Here is a 17,120-nt window from a genome sequence, read left to right as displayed (position 1 = left end):
TAGTATTTTTCAGAGACAGCACAGCAAACATCTTCAAACAGTATTTTTGACCACCTCTGCCCTTTGAGCAAAGCAAACCTTAAAGCTGACACTGAAAAAAGCAGCCAGTTGCCAATTCTGGTCTCCATAGAGAGACTGAGGAAAGACATCAATTTATGTTAAAGGTAATGTGGAATTCAAAGTCAGTGTTGGGACTATAAAACCATAAACAGTGAGCCTGTAGTATTTACACAGCTGTGAGTTCAGATCCAACTTTTTATAAAATTTATGTATTTCAAACAAAGAGAACACTGATGGGGTCTGGCTGTCATCCTGAGACAAGTATATCATCTAAAATCTCTTTCAGATTGAGACTCACTGGATCCAAGTAAAAATACTGCAGTTTAATGCTGTTAATAGAAGGAAAACACAAATAAAATGCTTGATGATGAGGTAGTCTCCTTCCCATGAGCAAGCACACACACACAAAAAATATGAGCACATTGAACAATTGGATCATATTGAGCAATTGTCCTAGTTCTACATGTGAACCATGTCATTAGTTCTTCTGTCCCCTGCACACTATGACTTTTGCAGGTTTTGTGCAATGTGTTAAGACTGAGTTTCGGTGCTAACACAAGACAATGCAACATTTCTTTAAAGCAACATGTGATTTCAGCCACTTTTGTTAAAAAGGCACTAAGTCTTTATAGCAATGATGCAGGTAACTGAGAAATATTGCTTCTGCTCACATGTGATGCATTGCTGCACACAGAACTTTAAGATTCCAGGACCTGCAACAAGGAGGTTACATGAGAGATGAGCACAGCAGCAGGAAATGATTTACCTATTGCAACAGCTTAATACAACAGGGCTTTCAAACATGGGGAAGCTAAATAAGACAAGGTCTGCTTCTGTATTACATTGAAAGAGCTTTCAAATAGCAGCTGAACATGGTCCCCATCCTGCCCTCACCAAAGAGGTGAAATTTTGAACCAAACAGCCTGGTGTTGTTTCCTTCCCTGAAATTCTGTCCTTCCTGTTTTGCTTTACATGAGACACAAAAGCAGAGCTCCTATTAGCATAGATTTATAATTTCAGTCTCTTCTCTCCCAGCACGTGCCAAAGCTTTCCTAATAGTTTTCCTTAGGGAAGAGTTCATCACCAAATTAAAATGAAGCAATATGACAAGTTAGTAAAACATATTTGTTTAGTTTCATCACAAAAAAACACATACTAGTTTAGGCTGATTTTCTTTTTATTAATAATATAAGGTTCTGTAATCTCTTAACATTACAACTGAAGCTTTACAGTTAATCTCACACTAAAATGACGAACACTGTTTGGCTTTATTTTCAGAAAATTAAATTACAACCTTGATAAACATACATTTCCAAGACTGAGAAGCAATTTGTGTTTTCTGGATTTCAGTGCTAATGTATCCCTGCCTTTGAAATTGGTTTCAGTTAATTAACATTGCTACGGAAGAACTATTTGGCCTGGCCTCTGTTCACAGCTGTAAGGCAAAGATGACATCTCTAACTTAATTATAATGTAAGTCAAATCAAGACATGTTCTTTGACTGTAAGATTTAGATCCTGGATCAGCTTTTAACAGATTTGCTTCTTTTCCCTCCAAACTTTTATAAAGGTCTCCCTAATGTAAACATATTTTACAGTCAAGCCACAGTCCCTCTCTGTACCTTTCCTCCTTCAAAGGGAGCACAAACTGTGTAATTGGAAGTCATTACAAGGTTAATTAAAACTGCTTGTAAGTTATGTATGGCCAGAATACTCAAGCAAATACAAAAGTTATGTTATGCACCAGCACTTCTAATCTGTATGGATCAAACTCCATCTCTGAACAGGCTGTAGCTACAAGAAGTGAAGTCTGTAGAAAGAAAGTAGAGCATACAGAAGGAAGAGTGGTGGAAGACTACAGTATTAGAGACAGTAAGATTTCATTTAAATGGTGAATGATCTACCTAGGTCTTCTGAACTTGCATTACATTTTTTCTATTTTCATTAGCAATGTGAAATTAAAGACAGTAATACATATGTTTCAACTGCAGTTTCAACTAAGCTCTGACCAGTTCAGTAGATAATATTTAGGAAGACAGCAATATCCATTACATTTGGAGTTAACTTTTTCCTCAGAGATATTCAGTGACAGTGATTTGGGACCCTTGTAGCCTGTTATTTCACCTCCCCATAGGACAACTGACATACAATAAAAATCTTTACTGCATTTCAAATCGCTTCATAAGTCAGTGGCTATTTAAAGGTTAAAGAGTGTAAGGAGTTTTTACCTGTGTACTTACAATACAAAAAAGGATGAGGAAACCATAATCAGAAAATTAAAAAATGGGAAGGATGTTGCAGAGCTGTGTTGTACTGTAGTCAAAAATCTTAAGAGATCAGTATTACTAAGCTATGACTAATTGTTCTACTCTGTGCTGTCATTCTGCAAAAAAGCTTCACATGCTTTACTTCAAAATTAATTCTTCATAGTTACACAAATTGTCATTGAGGCACATAAACGTCCTTCATATTTACCAGCTCCTAGCAAAGTCTCCACTGGGGAGCAACACAAGTCATCAGCAAGAGGCCAGCCGTGGCCACGGAGTCACCAGCGAGCAGCCGAGGTGAGGCAGTCCCTGCATGGCCACCTGCAGATCCACTCCCAGAGACACCTCTGTGCACTTAAGGAACACTTAACCACAGTGCAAAGGCTCAGTTTCCCACAACAGACTACACCTACTGTTCTGGCTACTGCTGAAATACCAACTCTGGGGCAAGAAAAAATAATAGATTTTTATACTGAAATGTTATGAAATAAAGACCATTCAAAATAAATTCAGCTGCATTAAAATATCACATGAACATTCTGTCTTATGACCTGCAGATCATAAAAAAGTTTTCTTTAATTAGCTTGACAGCATGCAGTTTACTGTCATGGTTTGAATGTCCATGTTTTTCATCATTTGAATTGCAGCATTGAAATTAATCTTAAAACAAGTTCAGAGTTGTCTGATATGCAGGATCTTTTCAAGCATTTTATATTCTTTTTGGTATATTACCAAAACTGAAAGCTAATTAGAGAGTATTCTAAAATAGTTTAAAAACAAAATGCAATTTATAATTTTCTCCTCATTAAGGGCACTACCAATACAAAAGGTGTCCAAACTGACACTACAGAGCTGTGAAGCAGTTGACTAGAGACAGTGTCCTCAAAGGATAGTCTGTATTTTTTCTACCTTATGCATATACATTAATTATCAAAAAGTTGGATAATTTGCTTTAAGAAAGAACCCACCTTAAAAATGGATCATGAGTATTGACAAATATTTTGTTTATTTTACTGATTACGATTCAAGTTTCAATGTAAAAATGCTTACTCTCACATGATACTGATCAAGAAAATATTTCATTTTCATAAAGTTCAATGGACAATTAAAATTGTGGCTACTTGTGAAGTAAATAAATGATTCATAAAGGCCATAGGAAACTGTACAAAACTTAAATGGGAAATCTCACTTCCAGGATGACAGCAGGTTGTCCATTTAAGTGTTTTATTAAACTCTTGTGACTGTTTCAAAAGACAGTGCTGGGCAGTTTCATCTGAATAACTGAAAAAGATATTTTGCATCTGTGCAAAACAAACAACGGGAACAAAACCCATACACACTAGGACCGAAGTACAGATGAACACAAAATTTTGTTACAAACCTGTTTTCAACATACAGTGAGAAATGTCCATTGTACAAAACTTAGTGACTGACCTACAATTAATTTAAGATTATCCCAGCAATGCAAATACAACTCAGAACAGATCAATTGTGTAAGATTTTCCAGTAGTACTAGAGTGAGAGACTACTGAATTTTTAGTAGTTTGACTTACACTGTCTCTTTTGATGAAAGCCTATATTTATACTCTAAGTATTTGCTGGTTACAAGTCTGTTACATACTTAATGCAGAGCAGGGAGGTACTCCTTGGTGTTCTCTCATCTGTGTCTTAGCAGCTTTCCTTCAGCAAGAGGCTGGGCTGTGCAGCTGCTTCTGTGGAAAACATTGTTGTCAGTCTTTGTCCTCCTTGCGGGGGATGCTTTAAGTAAGAAACATCTGGCAGTATCCAGCAATGAAAATACTGTCAGCTGTGCTGCCTGGCCCAACTTGGAAACCCAAATTTGCATTTCCTGGTTAGTACTTTGTGCCCAGTAGGTTGGAACATTGTTAAGTAAAAGTCCATAAACATTAACAGTGATGTTTACACTTTATTGGGGGAAGGGGGAAGGGAGTAGCAAAAATCATTGTAAGTTACTAGTTTTGAAAGTTTAGTCTATGTTATATTTGATTACTGGGATATCAATACAATGAAAGTGGAGGAATTTCAACAGTAATTTTTAATTTTTAGTACATCATTTGTGCAGGGCTTTATAAAAGATTTTTGTTTCCAAAGATGTTATTGGGGTCCACATATTCTTTAACAGATCTCAGCATTCCCAAGCCAACATCAGAGATGCTCTCCTTCATCCAGCGCTTCCGCAATTTGCCTACTAGAAAAACAAAAACAAAGTGTTTCAATATATGGCAGGATTCTAGGAGCCAATCAATCTTGTGACCATGAATGAATAAACACTGTGTGATAAATGCTTTTATTCAAAAATGAGAAATGTTTTGCTTTATTTGATTTATTGAGCCCACCAGACTATCAAGCTCATTAAGCTCAGCATACTCCCAGAGGAAGACTGTGTTCCACCCTGTCTACTTTCTTTAGAAACTATGAAATTTAGATGAAGCTTAGGCTGAAATCACATGTTCTATTAAGACAAGGAATCAGTACTAAGTTTTAAAAAGCCACAAACTAATTTTCAGTTATAAACTGTAGAGGAGATTACTAAAAAGGAGAACCCCACGTTTCTTGATTAAAGTGAAAACATAACTCGAAATCAAGCTTAAACCAGTACTGGTTTAAATAGCAAAAAAATGTTTCTATGAAGAAGGTTTAATATTTCATTTAAAAACTTCTATGCTGGCTGGTAATTGCTCAATGCCATTACACATGAGCTTTGTATGACATATAAAAATGGCTATTCACAACATATACCAAATACAACCAAAGCTGAAACAATCGTCTGAGAACTCATTTCACTAAATTCTCACAATAGTCCTGTTAAATGGCCAAGTGTTCACATGCTAATTAACCAAATCATCAACTCTGATTAACAGATCATTCAAAACTGAGGTCATTTTTTTCATTAAACACATTTAGCATTAAACTTACCAGCCTGAAACACAATCCATTTGTCAGTATGAAGAGACATAGTAAAGGTTTGAGAGACAGAAGCTTTAAGAGTATCTGAAGCTAAATTCAAGCTATCTTTTGTGCCCCGTTTCAGGGTAACCATCAAACTGTCATCAGAATAATAAATTACAGGGACACCTCTGGAGAACAGAGTGTATTTGTTTATACCTTAAGGAATACGAGCCAGTCACAATGCCAACAGAAAAAGCAAATAATGTGAGACAGAATGAAATTTGCAGTTTGCTAGAAAATTACTGTTAGCAGCATGTGTGTCAAGATCAAAGATCTCAGCTGAAGGACAAAAAGAATTTGTCATGTGGCAGAAACCCTGGCTGTATTTTGCAGCCCCAGCTCAAGAAAGTATCTCCATCTGTGAATATACTGTCACTACAATGTGACTGTCTGAGCACACTGACGTCAAATTCTATCTGTTAAAACTTTAACACTACTACAAAATACCTGAATTGTGGATGTGGCTTGACCATCCCCTCAAGTCACTCACACTGGCTCTTACACAAATAGCTGAAGAACAGTCATTACTATTCTCAAGCGTTATCTGTAATATAGTTTCAGTGAATGTGTTCTGTGGTTATGGATGTAATTGTCCTGAAAAGACTGCAAACAACTGCTCCAACAAGATGGAGCACATTAGAATCACAGCAGGATGCCCAACAGCTAGCATGCCTGCCTCCTTTACACCTCCAGTAATAATGCAATTCCACAAGGAACTGAACTACTGTCTGAGCAGCACCAAACAGTCGTTGCATATTTAATGAAGTCGCTCACCAAGTGCTGGAAAACAGAAGGTGCTTGGAGTGCATCATTAGTTCTGTCAAAGTGATAATTTACACATCTATCTTGTCAAATTTTCTATGGTTTATACTTTTGCAATAATAAATCTAACATACATCTGATTAGTGAACTGGAAAGAAAAAAAGCTGTACTACAGTTACCAGCAGTCCTTCACAAACATGCTCAACAAAAAGATTTTAACCCCTTGGTAACAGCGACATTGATTCCCTGCTCCTACTGTTCATGTCAATAAAACATATGTGGAATTTTCAACTACTCAAGTTTTCACATTAGAGTTAAAAAGCTTTGAAGCAATCTCTCCTAATTCTAAGCTGGTCCATCAGATAAAATGGAAAACAGACCAAGTGAAGGAAAGGCTCTGTGAAAATGAGAGCAGCACTTAGAAAGGTCATTTATATATTGTTTCACTTCAGGTTAGTGCTGTGCTATACATTTTCTGGTACTTCTCCTCCACAGGACAACCCAAATGGCTTCAAGGATGAGAAGAGAAAAAGAGGAAGAAAATGCCATAATAGTTAAAGATGTTAGTGTGAACATAAAAATAATTCTAAGTGACAAAGTTGCCTACCTCCACTCTAAGCCTAGCTAAAGAATTTAGCTAGAGATTAGTTAGGCCTGATCTTATCACAGATTACAGAAAATAACTTCCCATTTCTAGCCTAAAGAAAGTAGACTTTTCAGTTTTAGCCCTACATGATGGCACTTATCTAGAACTGACAGGAGACAGTGCACAAAACCAGAATGGATACAAGCATCTACCACTTACAGGCTTTCAGCACCGTATACTTTTCACAATTAAAAAATGAGATCAAAGTCATATGATCCTATATGCTACATAATAACATTATTAACAATGTGTTTGTAGTAGCTTAGCACAGCTTGTTACTACTTGTCCACTTAGCTATACACACCATCATGTGCATAATCCTTGTGCCCCAACTGAAAACAAACACAGCCCCTCCTTCTTGCATCTTCTTCCTCTGAAGACACTTAATTTTGCATCTGAAGGGAGGGCGTCAAGAGGATGGAGCCAGGCTCTGCCTGTTGGTGCCAAGCGAAAGTCCAAGAGGCAACAGGCACAGGAAATTCCATCTAAACATGAGGAATAATTTCTTTACTGTGCAGGTGCCCAAGCACTGGAAGGGATTGCCCAGAGAGGGTGTGCAGTCTCTCTCTGAAGGTATTCAAGAACCTTCTGGATGCCACCCTGTGCAGTGGAGCTCTATGATGGCCCTGTTTGAGCAGGGAAATGGAATGAAATGACCCACTGTGGCCCCTTGCAACCTTACCCATTCTGTGATTCAGTGATCTTATGTATCCAAGATGAGGTACCAGAGAATCAGTTTTCCAGTTTGACAGGAGGCAAGTGGCCAGTTCCTGAGGTGTGCTGAGCAGTCTAATAGTGCCTTAAAACATTCACTGCTAGGAAGCAGAAACCTCCAATCTGAACCCCAGCCTATTACACTGAGCACAAACCCCACAGCATGGCATGGAGCCTACTTCTCACAAGGTACTACAGATCAGAAAACCAAGGAGCTTGTTCAGTAGCAACTCCAGAGACAGTCCAACACCAACTTAATTTTAGATTTTTATCTATCATTCTAGTCCACATATGAAAGAGAAATATGTGAACTGGGTAAGTAACTTCCCTAGCTCTGATACATGCTGCTCCATGTTGGTTGGAATGGAGAAGTTCATCTTCCCACTGCCCTTTTTCACTTGTGCATCTTTGAAAATGCATCTGGATGGCTACAAAAAGTCTGGCTGTAAAAATGGAATGAGCAAACAGCAGGCAGCAATTGGTATTCTCACTTTTGGAATATGAAGTACCAGGGCACTCATGAATAGTTCCGTAAGAAAAGTTTACATGTAGCTGATTGATTTCAGGAATTACTCTACACCCATGCAGAACAGATTTATAGCACTGTGTGGTCCCAGTGGAAATAGGTTCTGGTGGCACTGCACATGGCTCTGGACTTCCTCTGCTCCAGCCCTTTCAACTTGAAGAGGCAGTTACTGCACAACAACAGCTTTGCAAAAGGAGCAGCAGTGACAGGTCCTAAGAAGGAGGCTCATCCAGCTGTTGCTCTTCCTGGAGCTAGCTGTCCCTCCAGAAAGCAGCCCTCTGCCCTTATAGAGTGCTTAACATGCTATTAGTCTTCCAGGGAGAACTCTGCAATACTGAGAAAGGTCAGTGCATTAATGTAAAACATGGCAGCACTGGAGTATATTGGACCAGTGTACACCAAGTCTACTGCATAATTAACACCACCACCATAACACTTGGCATATTTTCACTTGGTATCTTAGCAGCTCAAATAATACTTTCAAGTTCAGTGGTGATGAATCAGGAGGTCCTTTCCTTTTTTCACTTTTCTTTGAAAAGGCACTGAAAATGACTATTCTATTAAGACCTTCAACAGACCAGGGAGGAAAATACAACTGTGTTATTGTATTACTTCACATGAGGTTACTCCATTTTTAACCAATGTATCAGTTTCAACTCATTCCAATGAGCAGAACTAGCTCTAGTATGCTTAACCTAAGGGAAGAAGATTTTTTCTCCCCTGTGTAGAAGACAAAAGCATGTGTTTAACTCCCTCTCATAAAAGAACTTTGTCATTTCAGATTTTGTAGTTGAGTTAATTACTGCAGTGTATAGATTAAGCCACAGCCCCTTAATGCCAAAGAATTGCAATGTCAAATATGTAACTGAATGCAAACAAGGTGTAAGGTTTGGTTTTTCCTTGGTTTTGTTTTAGGGGTTTTGCTTTTGTTTTTAGTGTTGTGGGATTTTTTTCTTATTTTTTGTTTTCCTACATAAACTGCCATAGATACTATAGCTAAACCTATGCAGCACAGGCTACCTGGTTAACCTTTATTCTAATCAGCTGTCTAGGAAGTAGAAGAAAATTAGTTCTATTATGTTAAGTGGTTAAATGGGGCTATTTTCCTCAACCCCACAATCTGATAATTGTTTCCTTAAGCAACCAGTTGTAGTTAAAATAGTGCCTCAAAGGGAAGCAATGTATCATTAGTTTTTACACTGCTTAGTTTTACATGGGCCCTGAGCTTGGTAACATGAAAGGGATCAGGCACAAATCCAACCTTCTCCCTCTGATGGTGTACCCCAAAGAAGTTACAGTTGTATTTATACACCAGTCATACCTACTGGTACCTCCTCAGCACATTATTTCATGCATACAAAAAAAGGCATGTTTGATTAAAAAAAAAATAAAAATCAAGTGTGACACATAATATGTGTGTTTTAAGGACTTGCCAAAAATTATTAGAATAATTATCTGAACTTAAACTTGTATCTACAAGAAATTGTCATTCCTAATGCTGCTTTTTAAATGCTAAGTTTCTAAACACTATCTATGGCTCTCTAGCAACCTTACATTGCTCTCAAATCTAAAGATACCCAGTGCCCAGAAAGAAGGATCAAAGCTCTGCTTCAAGATGTGCCATGTCCCTTTCTGAGCGAAGGACACAGTCAAGCCAGGGTGACAGCTATAACAGGGGGTGGGGGAAGGATGATTTATCCACAGTAAAGTCCTTCTGAAGCCACTCTTCATAAAGTTAAAAGTACCATGATTTTAGTTCTCACTGTGCACCGACCTGCAGTTGGTACTTCCCCAGATGCAAAGCAATTTATACATTTACACAACTCAAACTGTCATATATGACCATTTCTTCACTCACGGAGTATATGAACATTGACTTAAGCAGGCTTTGTATTTCCTATAGCCTCAAGTCCCAGACTACATCTGTTTTCTTTGATACACAAACCCAGAGTTAAAATAGCTCCATTTATCACAGTGTGATTGTAGGCAGACAAATCAGCCTGTCTGTTTCCAGATAGTGAAAACAACTGTTATTAATCACAATTACAAGACAAACACCAAAGGAAATTGCACCAGTATTTTCTTTTACCCTACACAATAGACCAGTCAGCGCTAAGAGTTACAAGGCTTGAAGGTCAGTAAATAAAACTGACAATATTAGGCTAATTTTCAGCACCACATCTACTAAGCACTGGAAAAAAATTAATCTTGAATATTAAACATAATGAACCACCAGACAAAACCATTCAAAGTGGAAAATATATATCAGTATCAGAGGCAGTCATGCATACAACATGAAACCCAGTTTTCATAGCTGTGGAGTCACAAGGTTCAAGCATGCAAGAGTTTGAAAATGCTATATAATTTTTTTTTCCTTGTTCAACACATGTGGTAAGCAAAGTTTTATATGGTGAGGGCAAATACATCCAAATGTGTGACAAGCTCCAGCTGCATGTGAGTTGGATGAAATGCTAGTCACAGTAAAACAGAGTGCAACAGCAGGGAAAGCATGAGAGTACATCAAGGGGGTAACCCCACATGCAGTGTGTGAGACTTGACAGTTCCACTACACCACCATGTTAAAGATTTAATCAGAGCATATCAACCAAAAACTACTGAAACCTTTTCACTCATGTTATTACCTACACATCCTTCAATATCCTGATCCTGCTAAAGCAGAGTCCATTTCAGTTTTCATCACAAATCAAGATGCCTGAAAACAGCCCTAGCTAAAAGTTTAAGTTTCCCACAAGTTTAGGAAGTAACTGACATGTTTTAGAGCACAGCTTCTGCCCTTTAGGATTTTTCCCCCCACAAAGTGATTTTAGAATTACAAACTTTTTCTCTAGTTTTAAACCATTACATGTCTTCTTTGCTCTTGTATCTGTGACCAAGCAATGCCCCAAGAGAGCAGAGAGAACAAATATATGAAAATAATCACTTTCAAGAAGGTAGCTGCACAAATCACACTGACATCACAAAAAGTCTTCCTGACATCCAAGGTTATAACATCGTATAGGATGCATGCAATCAAATTAAACTATCTATATATGTGGGAAAAGCGTATGTAAAGCTTCAGGTATAGAAAGTATTGCCTATACATGACATTGGTTCTTAATATTAAAGCACAAAATACCTTGTGGACAAGTAATCCCCAAACTCCAAGAGAGGAAACTGGGTAACTAGAACTTACCAGACAGCAGGCCAGTAAAGTCAACACTTACATAACATGAATTATGCAATAAATGGTAGATTGCAACATAGTCCAGTTCAAAGTCACTGTTTTTTTTTATTCAGACACTTGACCTAAGTGCTCTGGAATTTGGGCAAACAACATTCACAAAGCCACAAGGGACACAAAACTGTCGTACAATTGTGAAAATCACATTTGAAGTCTTTGTAACTGAATATATATCTACACAAGGATCAGTAAAAGTTGTTTAAGACAAACTGATCAAACTGGAAAAAAGAGTGAGAAGTTCCTAGATAAAATGCCAGGAGATCTCCTTCCCCCATTGACCCTCCCCCAGTAATTTCAGTTAATGCCACGAAGTATTTTTCAGAATTCTACTACAAACTATTTTATGTACTCATGAAGCAGTATTAAAGAGACTAACATTAGACTGAGAACATTACCTCCATGGTGATGTGAAAGACTTCCTCCATTGGCAAGTATTTCTTCTCTAGCAGCCCTCTAAATTTGAAAGAGATGGTATTTATTCAACAGCAATTGTACAACACTGTTGGATTTCATGAAATGCTTTCTATTGCAGTCATACACACAGGTGTATGAAAAGTTTCTGAAGTAATTAGGGTACATTATATAGGTAAATATTATAGTTCAAGCCTGCAGATAAAGGTAAGTAAGAGTCTTCTAAATAAACATCACAGCCATGACATTTCAAATGGCATCTCTTGTAACAAATGTATTACTCAAGAATAGAATATTCTGTATCTCTTTCCCCTTGCCAAAACTTAAATATCAGTGGCTGGGATGCTCATTTGGGAGATGATTAAGTCTCAAAAAAGAAGTCTGAAAACAGGCTTGTCAGAGAGTGTCAAGATCCTTATTCAGATCAGAGTTCAACCCAGATCTCCAAGATGCTGGTTGAGGCAGGGAGGTACTTTACATGAGACAACACTTTCACAGGTGCAGTTTGTGGCAGAAAACAGAATTTAGTTTTTTATGTTAAGAATGCTCAAGTTGTAGAATCTTCTTTACCAGTCACTTCTGAGTAATTAGAGAGCTTAGAAGGTGTAAACAACAAAAACTTTTCTAAGCCCAAGCACTACATGTTTTCTTTTCTAAAGAGTGTACGACTTTAGGAATAACATATGTAACTGTAGTTGTGCAGTTAAGAGATTTTTTTTTTCAGTCTGCCATAGAATACATATACTTGGTCAGCAAACTCACTTTGTTATGTTAAATTTTGTCACTACCATCGAAAATGTGCATTCAGATTATCACACAAATTCCAATGAAAGAAATATCTAGGTATAAGTAAGTTTTATTAAGTAAATACTCAAGTGTTACATTCTTCAGTGCCCTATATGCAACAGCATGGAAGCCTCTAAACTTGTAGATAAAACTTTGCATCCACTTGCCAAATTCAAGAGAAATTTCTAAAGAATAAGCATGAGAAGAATGATATCCCAGTCATAAATACTATTTATCTACAGTCCTATTAGCAATTTTCTGGGGCTGAACTTTGAGCTAGGAACCAGAAGGTAGGACAAAAAGCAATCTGGCCATAGTTCTTCTAAGAATTGAATCTTGAAGGTAACAAGGAGATTCGTTTCACCTAAGTACAGTGTTTCATCAGCTGAAGTGTTACAGCAGAATTACTGCAGAGATGCTTGGCCAATGCTGAAGCAACTTACAACTGGTCTAACAGACTGGACTTAGACCTATGCTTAATCTCAGCCTAACAGAAAAAGCATGAGACAGTACCATTCCTTATTCTCTACATGCAGCACTATTAATAAGGCATGATCTTGGCAGTTTTACCATGCATTTTACAGACTGAGTGTTAAGCAGAAGTAGTCTTGTAAATAAGGGAACTAAGGAAGACTAGTTTCCCATGGATTTGGGGTTTAAGGTTTCAAGCTTCTGCCATCCAAGAAACTCCAGGTCAAGCTCTTCTATACTGCAGTCAGAGTACTGATGTACTGATATCTAAAACTGTCACCTGGTAGCCTTTTCTCTACTTGATGAACTATTAACATGTATTATTGCTAATAATGATCAAAGCTTTACACACAGACTTTTGAGATCTTTCCTGCAAAATTCAGTAAGCTTGGTCAACAGGCTCAGAACAAAATACAGGTCATCAGCTTTTCCCCCTTACCTATTGTTTCTTTATACATTACCTCAATTTGTTCATAGACATGAATAGGATCACTAATTCCTCTGTAGTTAAAGGCAAAGTAGAAGTAGACGCATGCACCTGCATCGTAAGTCTGCGTCACCCTGTTGAAGAGAACTGCATTACAAACAAAGCTTTATGATATTAAGTCAACCAGTATGTGACATCATAAAATTCGTAAGATTATTTCCTATCTTATTCAAAGGGACAGCATCTTTTTTTTTTAAATTTCTTTATCTTTTTAGCTCCTAATCCAGGAGTGACTCAATGCTATGACTTTGAAAGTTGAAGTCATTACAATTGACTCTTGTCCATATAAGCAAGAATCTAAAGCCTAAGCAAGTGCTACTAATCCCTTGAACTCCCCACTCTTCCATGTAATCCACTTGCAGGTTCAAGAGGAAGGTTAAGGGTACTGGTACTTGTAATATCTTCACTAGATCTCTTACTGAACAAAGATTCAACAAAAATTATTTACATTATTGCATGGCTTACCTACAGGTGGAAAGAGGAGCAAACTGAACACCCTTTTCTTTGCATTCTCGTACTATCCTTTCCTTCACATTTCTACAAAGGTCCAAAACCCTGTAACAGGAAACACATTAATATATAAAATTTCAGTATTTGATTTTATATAGCTTCTAAAAAAAGAACTTCGCAACCTTTTTAAAAAGCATAATCTAATACAATGTAAGAGTACCTTCTAAAATCACTGTTAACTAGCTTAGTCTTTGTTCTAAGGATAGTTCTCATCAAGACTCCACTGCTTTTTCTGCACTTCTCCTGAACAGCAAGTTTACTGTGAAAAAGAGAACCTAAAAACTCTTCTTCATAAGGAAGAGATGTCAAAAGTGTTAAAAAAAATAAGGAGGTGCCTACTTCTGTATGTCTTTACTTTTTTAGCACAACAGCCTCAAAGTTTTGGCAAAATAGTTAACAAATACAGAAGAAATCCTGAGAACGCAAAGGTCTGTCAAACTATACTAACACCATATCTTTGTGTTGCTGCAAGGCCAAAACTGCAGATCCTTCAGCTGGGCACTACTCTTCCAACTTGAAACGCTGTAATTCTAATACAGCAATGAGCTACGAGATCTTGTTAGAAGCCATACTTGTTCTGCTTTTCTTTTTTTGGTTCTTCTAGGACAGACTCAGGTGCAAACAAAGTGCTACAGCAACCAAAAGAAATCACTGTTTTTCAAATGATCATTTCTTCAGTTACACATTCTCCCACAAAGGTCTGCAGAGTTACAATTCAGATTTTGGTGTTTTACACAGATTTAGAGCTACATTAAAGATTCACAGAACACAGGAGAATTTAACCATTTAGTGAATAAGAAAGTCAGCTAAATATTTTGTTCAAGTATCTGCTACCTGTCAAGAAGTTAATCAGTTTATGGAAAGTTACAGGATCTTCAAAAATCAAAGCAGAAAAAGGTTTTCAAAGCATTTGCTTTGGTGAGGACAATTTTAAATACTTTCTTAAGTAAAAATCCATATCTTCTGAAACGAGGGAATGGCAAAAACATTGGTGACTAAGAAGTTAGCATGCTTCGAAATCTATAAAGCTAAAGTAAAAGGAAGAGCACTTTCACTTTAAAATTGTCCTCAAATTTCTTCTACACTCTTAGGATTCTTTGCAATTTTCAAACAGGCTGGAATTTACAATTGCCACTAAATTCAATAGCAAGGGTATAGGGTTCCTAGCTTAAGTCACCAGACTTTGCATTTAATGCTGTAACGCTTTGATTCAAATCACTTTAGATCCTACTAAAGAGATTTCAAGCTTACCAAATGGACCAGAGCAACCAAAATGATTTTGTATATTAAACTCTGTTGTGGTCAAATGTTTCTCAACCATAGCTAACAGATAAAATACCCTTAGGTAAAAGATCTCAATCTTGGGAAAAAGTTACCCTTTCAGTATTTCCCTACATTACTGGACAAAGAAAAAAACTTACTTAAATATACTTGATTATTTTCATCTTCACTACAGACTAATCCCTTTGAAATACACTGATGATCCCACACATGTGGCTGCTCATGCCCCAGTGCAATTGTGTCACCAATGTCCTGCCTCCTAAACAGGGCAATTTCAAATCCTAAGGTAACTTAAGATAAAATATTACTGAAGGCTTGATACACTGCATTTACAAAACTCTGGTATGCAATTTATCAGCAACTTCAGCAAGAACACACAGCTGCAAGACTCAAGGTATGTCAGGCTGCATCCAATACATGTAAGGCTTAAAAGAAGCATCCTCATGAGCAAACATGAGTTAGGAGTAATTTGAAAGAAATCAAGTTTTAAGAAATTCTGAAGAGCAATAAGAATTTACCTATCCCAAGGAACAGATGTCTCAAATGATTCTCCTATTACGTAATAATCCAGGCCTAGGTCCTAATAAAAAGAGTAAGGAGATTATCAGTAACATTCAGCATCAGCATCTGGGATTCCAGTGTATGCTACACAGTTATCAGGAGAACAACTTTTTAGTTTGCAGGAGAAGAACAGAAATTCTAATGTAGCAAAAACACCCATATGTCCCAGTGACGTAAGTTTATTACTAACAGGGAATAGGGAAGCTCTTAAAGACACAGATGACAAACATTTTGATGCCATGGCTACAGTGAGATAACTTATCAGACTGTCAGTACATCTACACTAATCAAATATTTTTATCACTGTAGTACCAAGCCAAGAGTTTCACTGTGCTCATCAGTATAACATCTAGCAAAAATATTTTTGTGCAACGTAGTCACTGTCTAGATAGAAAAAAGACAAACATCTTCTCATCTTACACACAGCCTGCTGAAATAAAGGGAGATTCAGTGATTTGTACCCAACAAATCAAACACTCAGGATGTGCATATTGTTCTGAAAAATAAAAAAATCTCAAACAGTAAGACTAAAATGCGTAAGAACAGTTGCAGCAGTTTAGACTAAAAGTCCTTTATGTTGGAATTCTGACTTAAACCAGTCATAAGCAGATCCTGGGTTGATATAACCTCTGAGATATCATCCAAAGCAGCCTGCACTCACACTTCAGAAAAAGCATCTTCAAAGAAACATCTCCATGTTCTATTACATTAATTAGCAGAAGTTGCAGCAGACAGACAAAAGCTGACCTACCCTAAGGTAAGCGATGACAAATGTCAGCATGTATCCTCTCTGTCCATTATCTTCTCCTGCTGCCAAGCCACTGCAATTTACAAGAAATTCATTAATTTTTCACCAAATTAGTTACCAGTTTACAAAAATATTTATAAAATAACTTTGATTATTAAATATATGTCCAAGTTTAGCTGCCTAAGCTGTGTTAAAGAAGTTGTTAATAGTAAGGTTTCTCCACTAGAAATCAGAAGTTACTTCAGACCAGACCTTTATTCATTTCTCTTTTCATTCCATAACCTGGAGACGAACGTTACAAAATATTTGACGTGATCTTAGAAAACAGTTTTCAAAACCCACAAAAGAGTGGAAAAACACAAGCAGACACAATATATTATGGATATTAATTTACAGGAACATGGGTAATTACATTTCTAAGCAGGTTGGATTTGTGTACTTTTATGTGCACAAGTCATGAGACCCCAAGACTTAAGATCCCCAAAGCATAAGAGAGCTGAAAGAATTTTAAAAGGACACAAAGGTCATAATACCAAAGAAAAAGGAAGCCTTGCTTTCACTAGTCTAGCAAGGGTTATTATGAAAGCACTTGTTTTTATCTATTGGTTTCTAAGAACAATAGAGTGCTATGCATCTGGAATCAGTATTCCTACAAGCTCCCCTAAATCTGAGAGAGAGGT

General features: G+C 37.1%; 1 protein-coding gene across 1 annotated transcript in view; it reads right to left on the bottom strand.

The window, feature by feature from the left end:
- Positions 1 to 1,219: 1,219 nt before the first annotated feature.
- AGPS (alkylglycerone phosphate synthase) overlaps positions 1,220 to 17,120 on the bottom strand; it is a 49,966-nt gene continuing 34,065 nt past the window's right edge. The window contains exons 15-20 of the mRNA XM_041403739.1: positions 16,444 to 16,513; positions 15,650 to 15,711; positions 13,806 to 13,895; positions 13,315 to 13,414; positions 11,581 to 11,638; positions 1,220 to 4,535 (exon numbers count right to left, since the gene is read on the bottom strand). Of these exons, the coding sequence (XP_041259673.1) occupies positions 4,414 to 4,535; positions 11,581 to 11,638; positions 13,315 to 13,414; positions 13,806 to 13,895; positions 15,650 to 15,711; positions 16,444 to 16,513 (502 nt within the window). The 3' untranslated portion in view covers positions 1,220 to 4,413. The remainder of the gene's footprint in view (positions 4,536 to 11,580; positions 11,639 to 13,314; positions 13,415 to 13,805; positions 13,896 to 15,649; positions 15,712 to 16,443; positions 16,514 to 17,120) is intronic.

The sequence above is a fragment of the Onychostruthus taczanowskii genome, unplaced genomic scaffold (genome assembly GCF_017590055.1).
Source record: "Onychostruthus taczanowskii isolate IOZ18803 unplaced genomic scaffold, ASM1759005v1 scaffold20, whole genome shotgun sequence".
In the NCBI taxonomy this organism is placed as follows: Eukaryota; Metazoa; Chordata; class Aves; order Passeriformes; family Passeridae; genus Onychostruthus; species Onychostruthus taczanowskii.
Note: the sequence above shows the minus strand (reverse complement) of the source record. Positions and strands in the feature narration are given on the sequence as shown.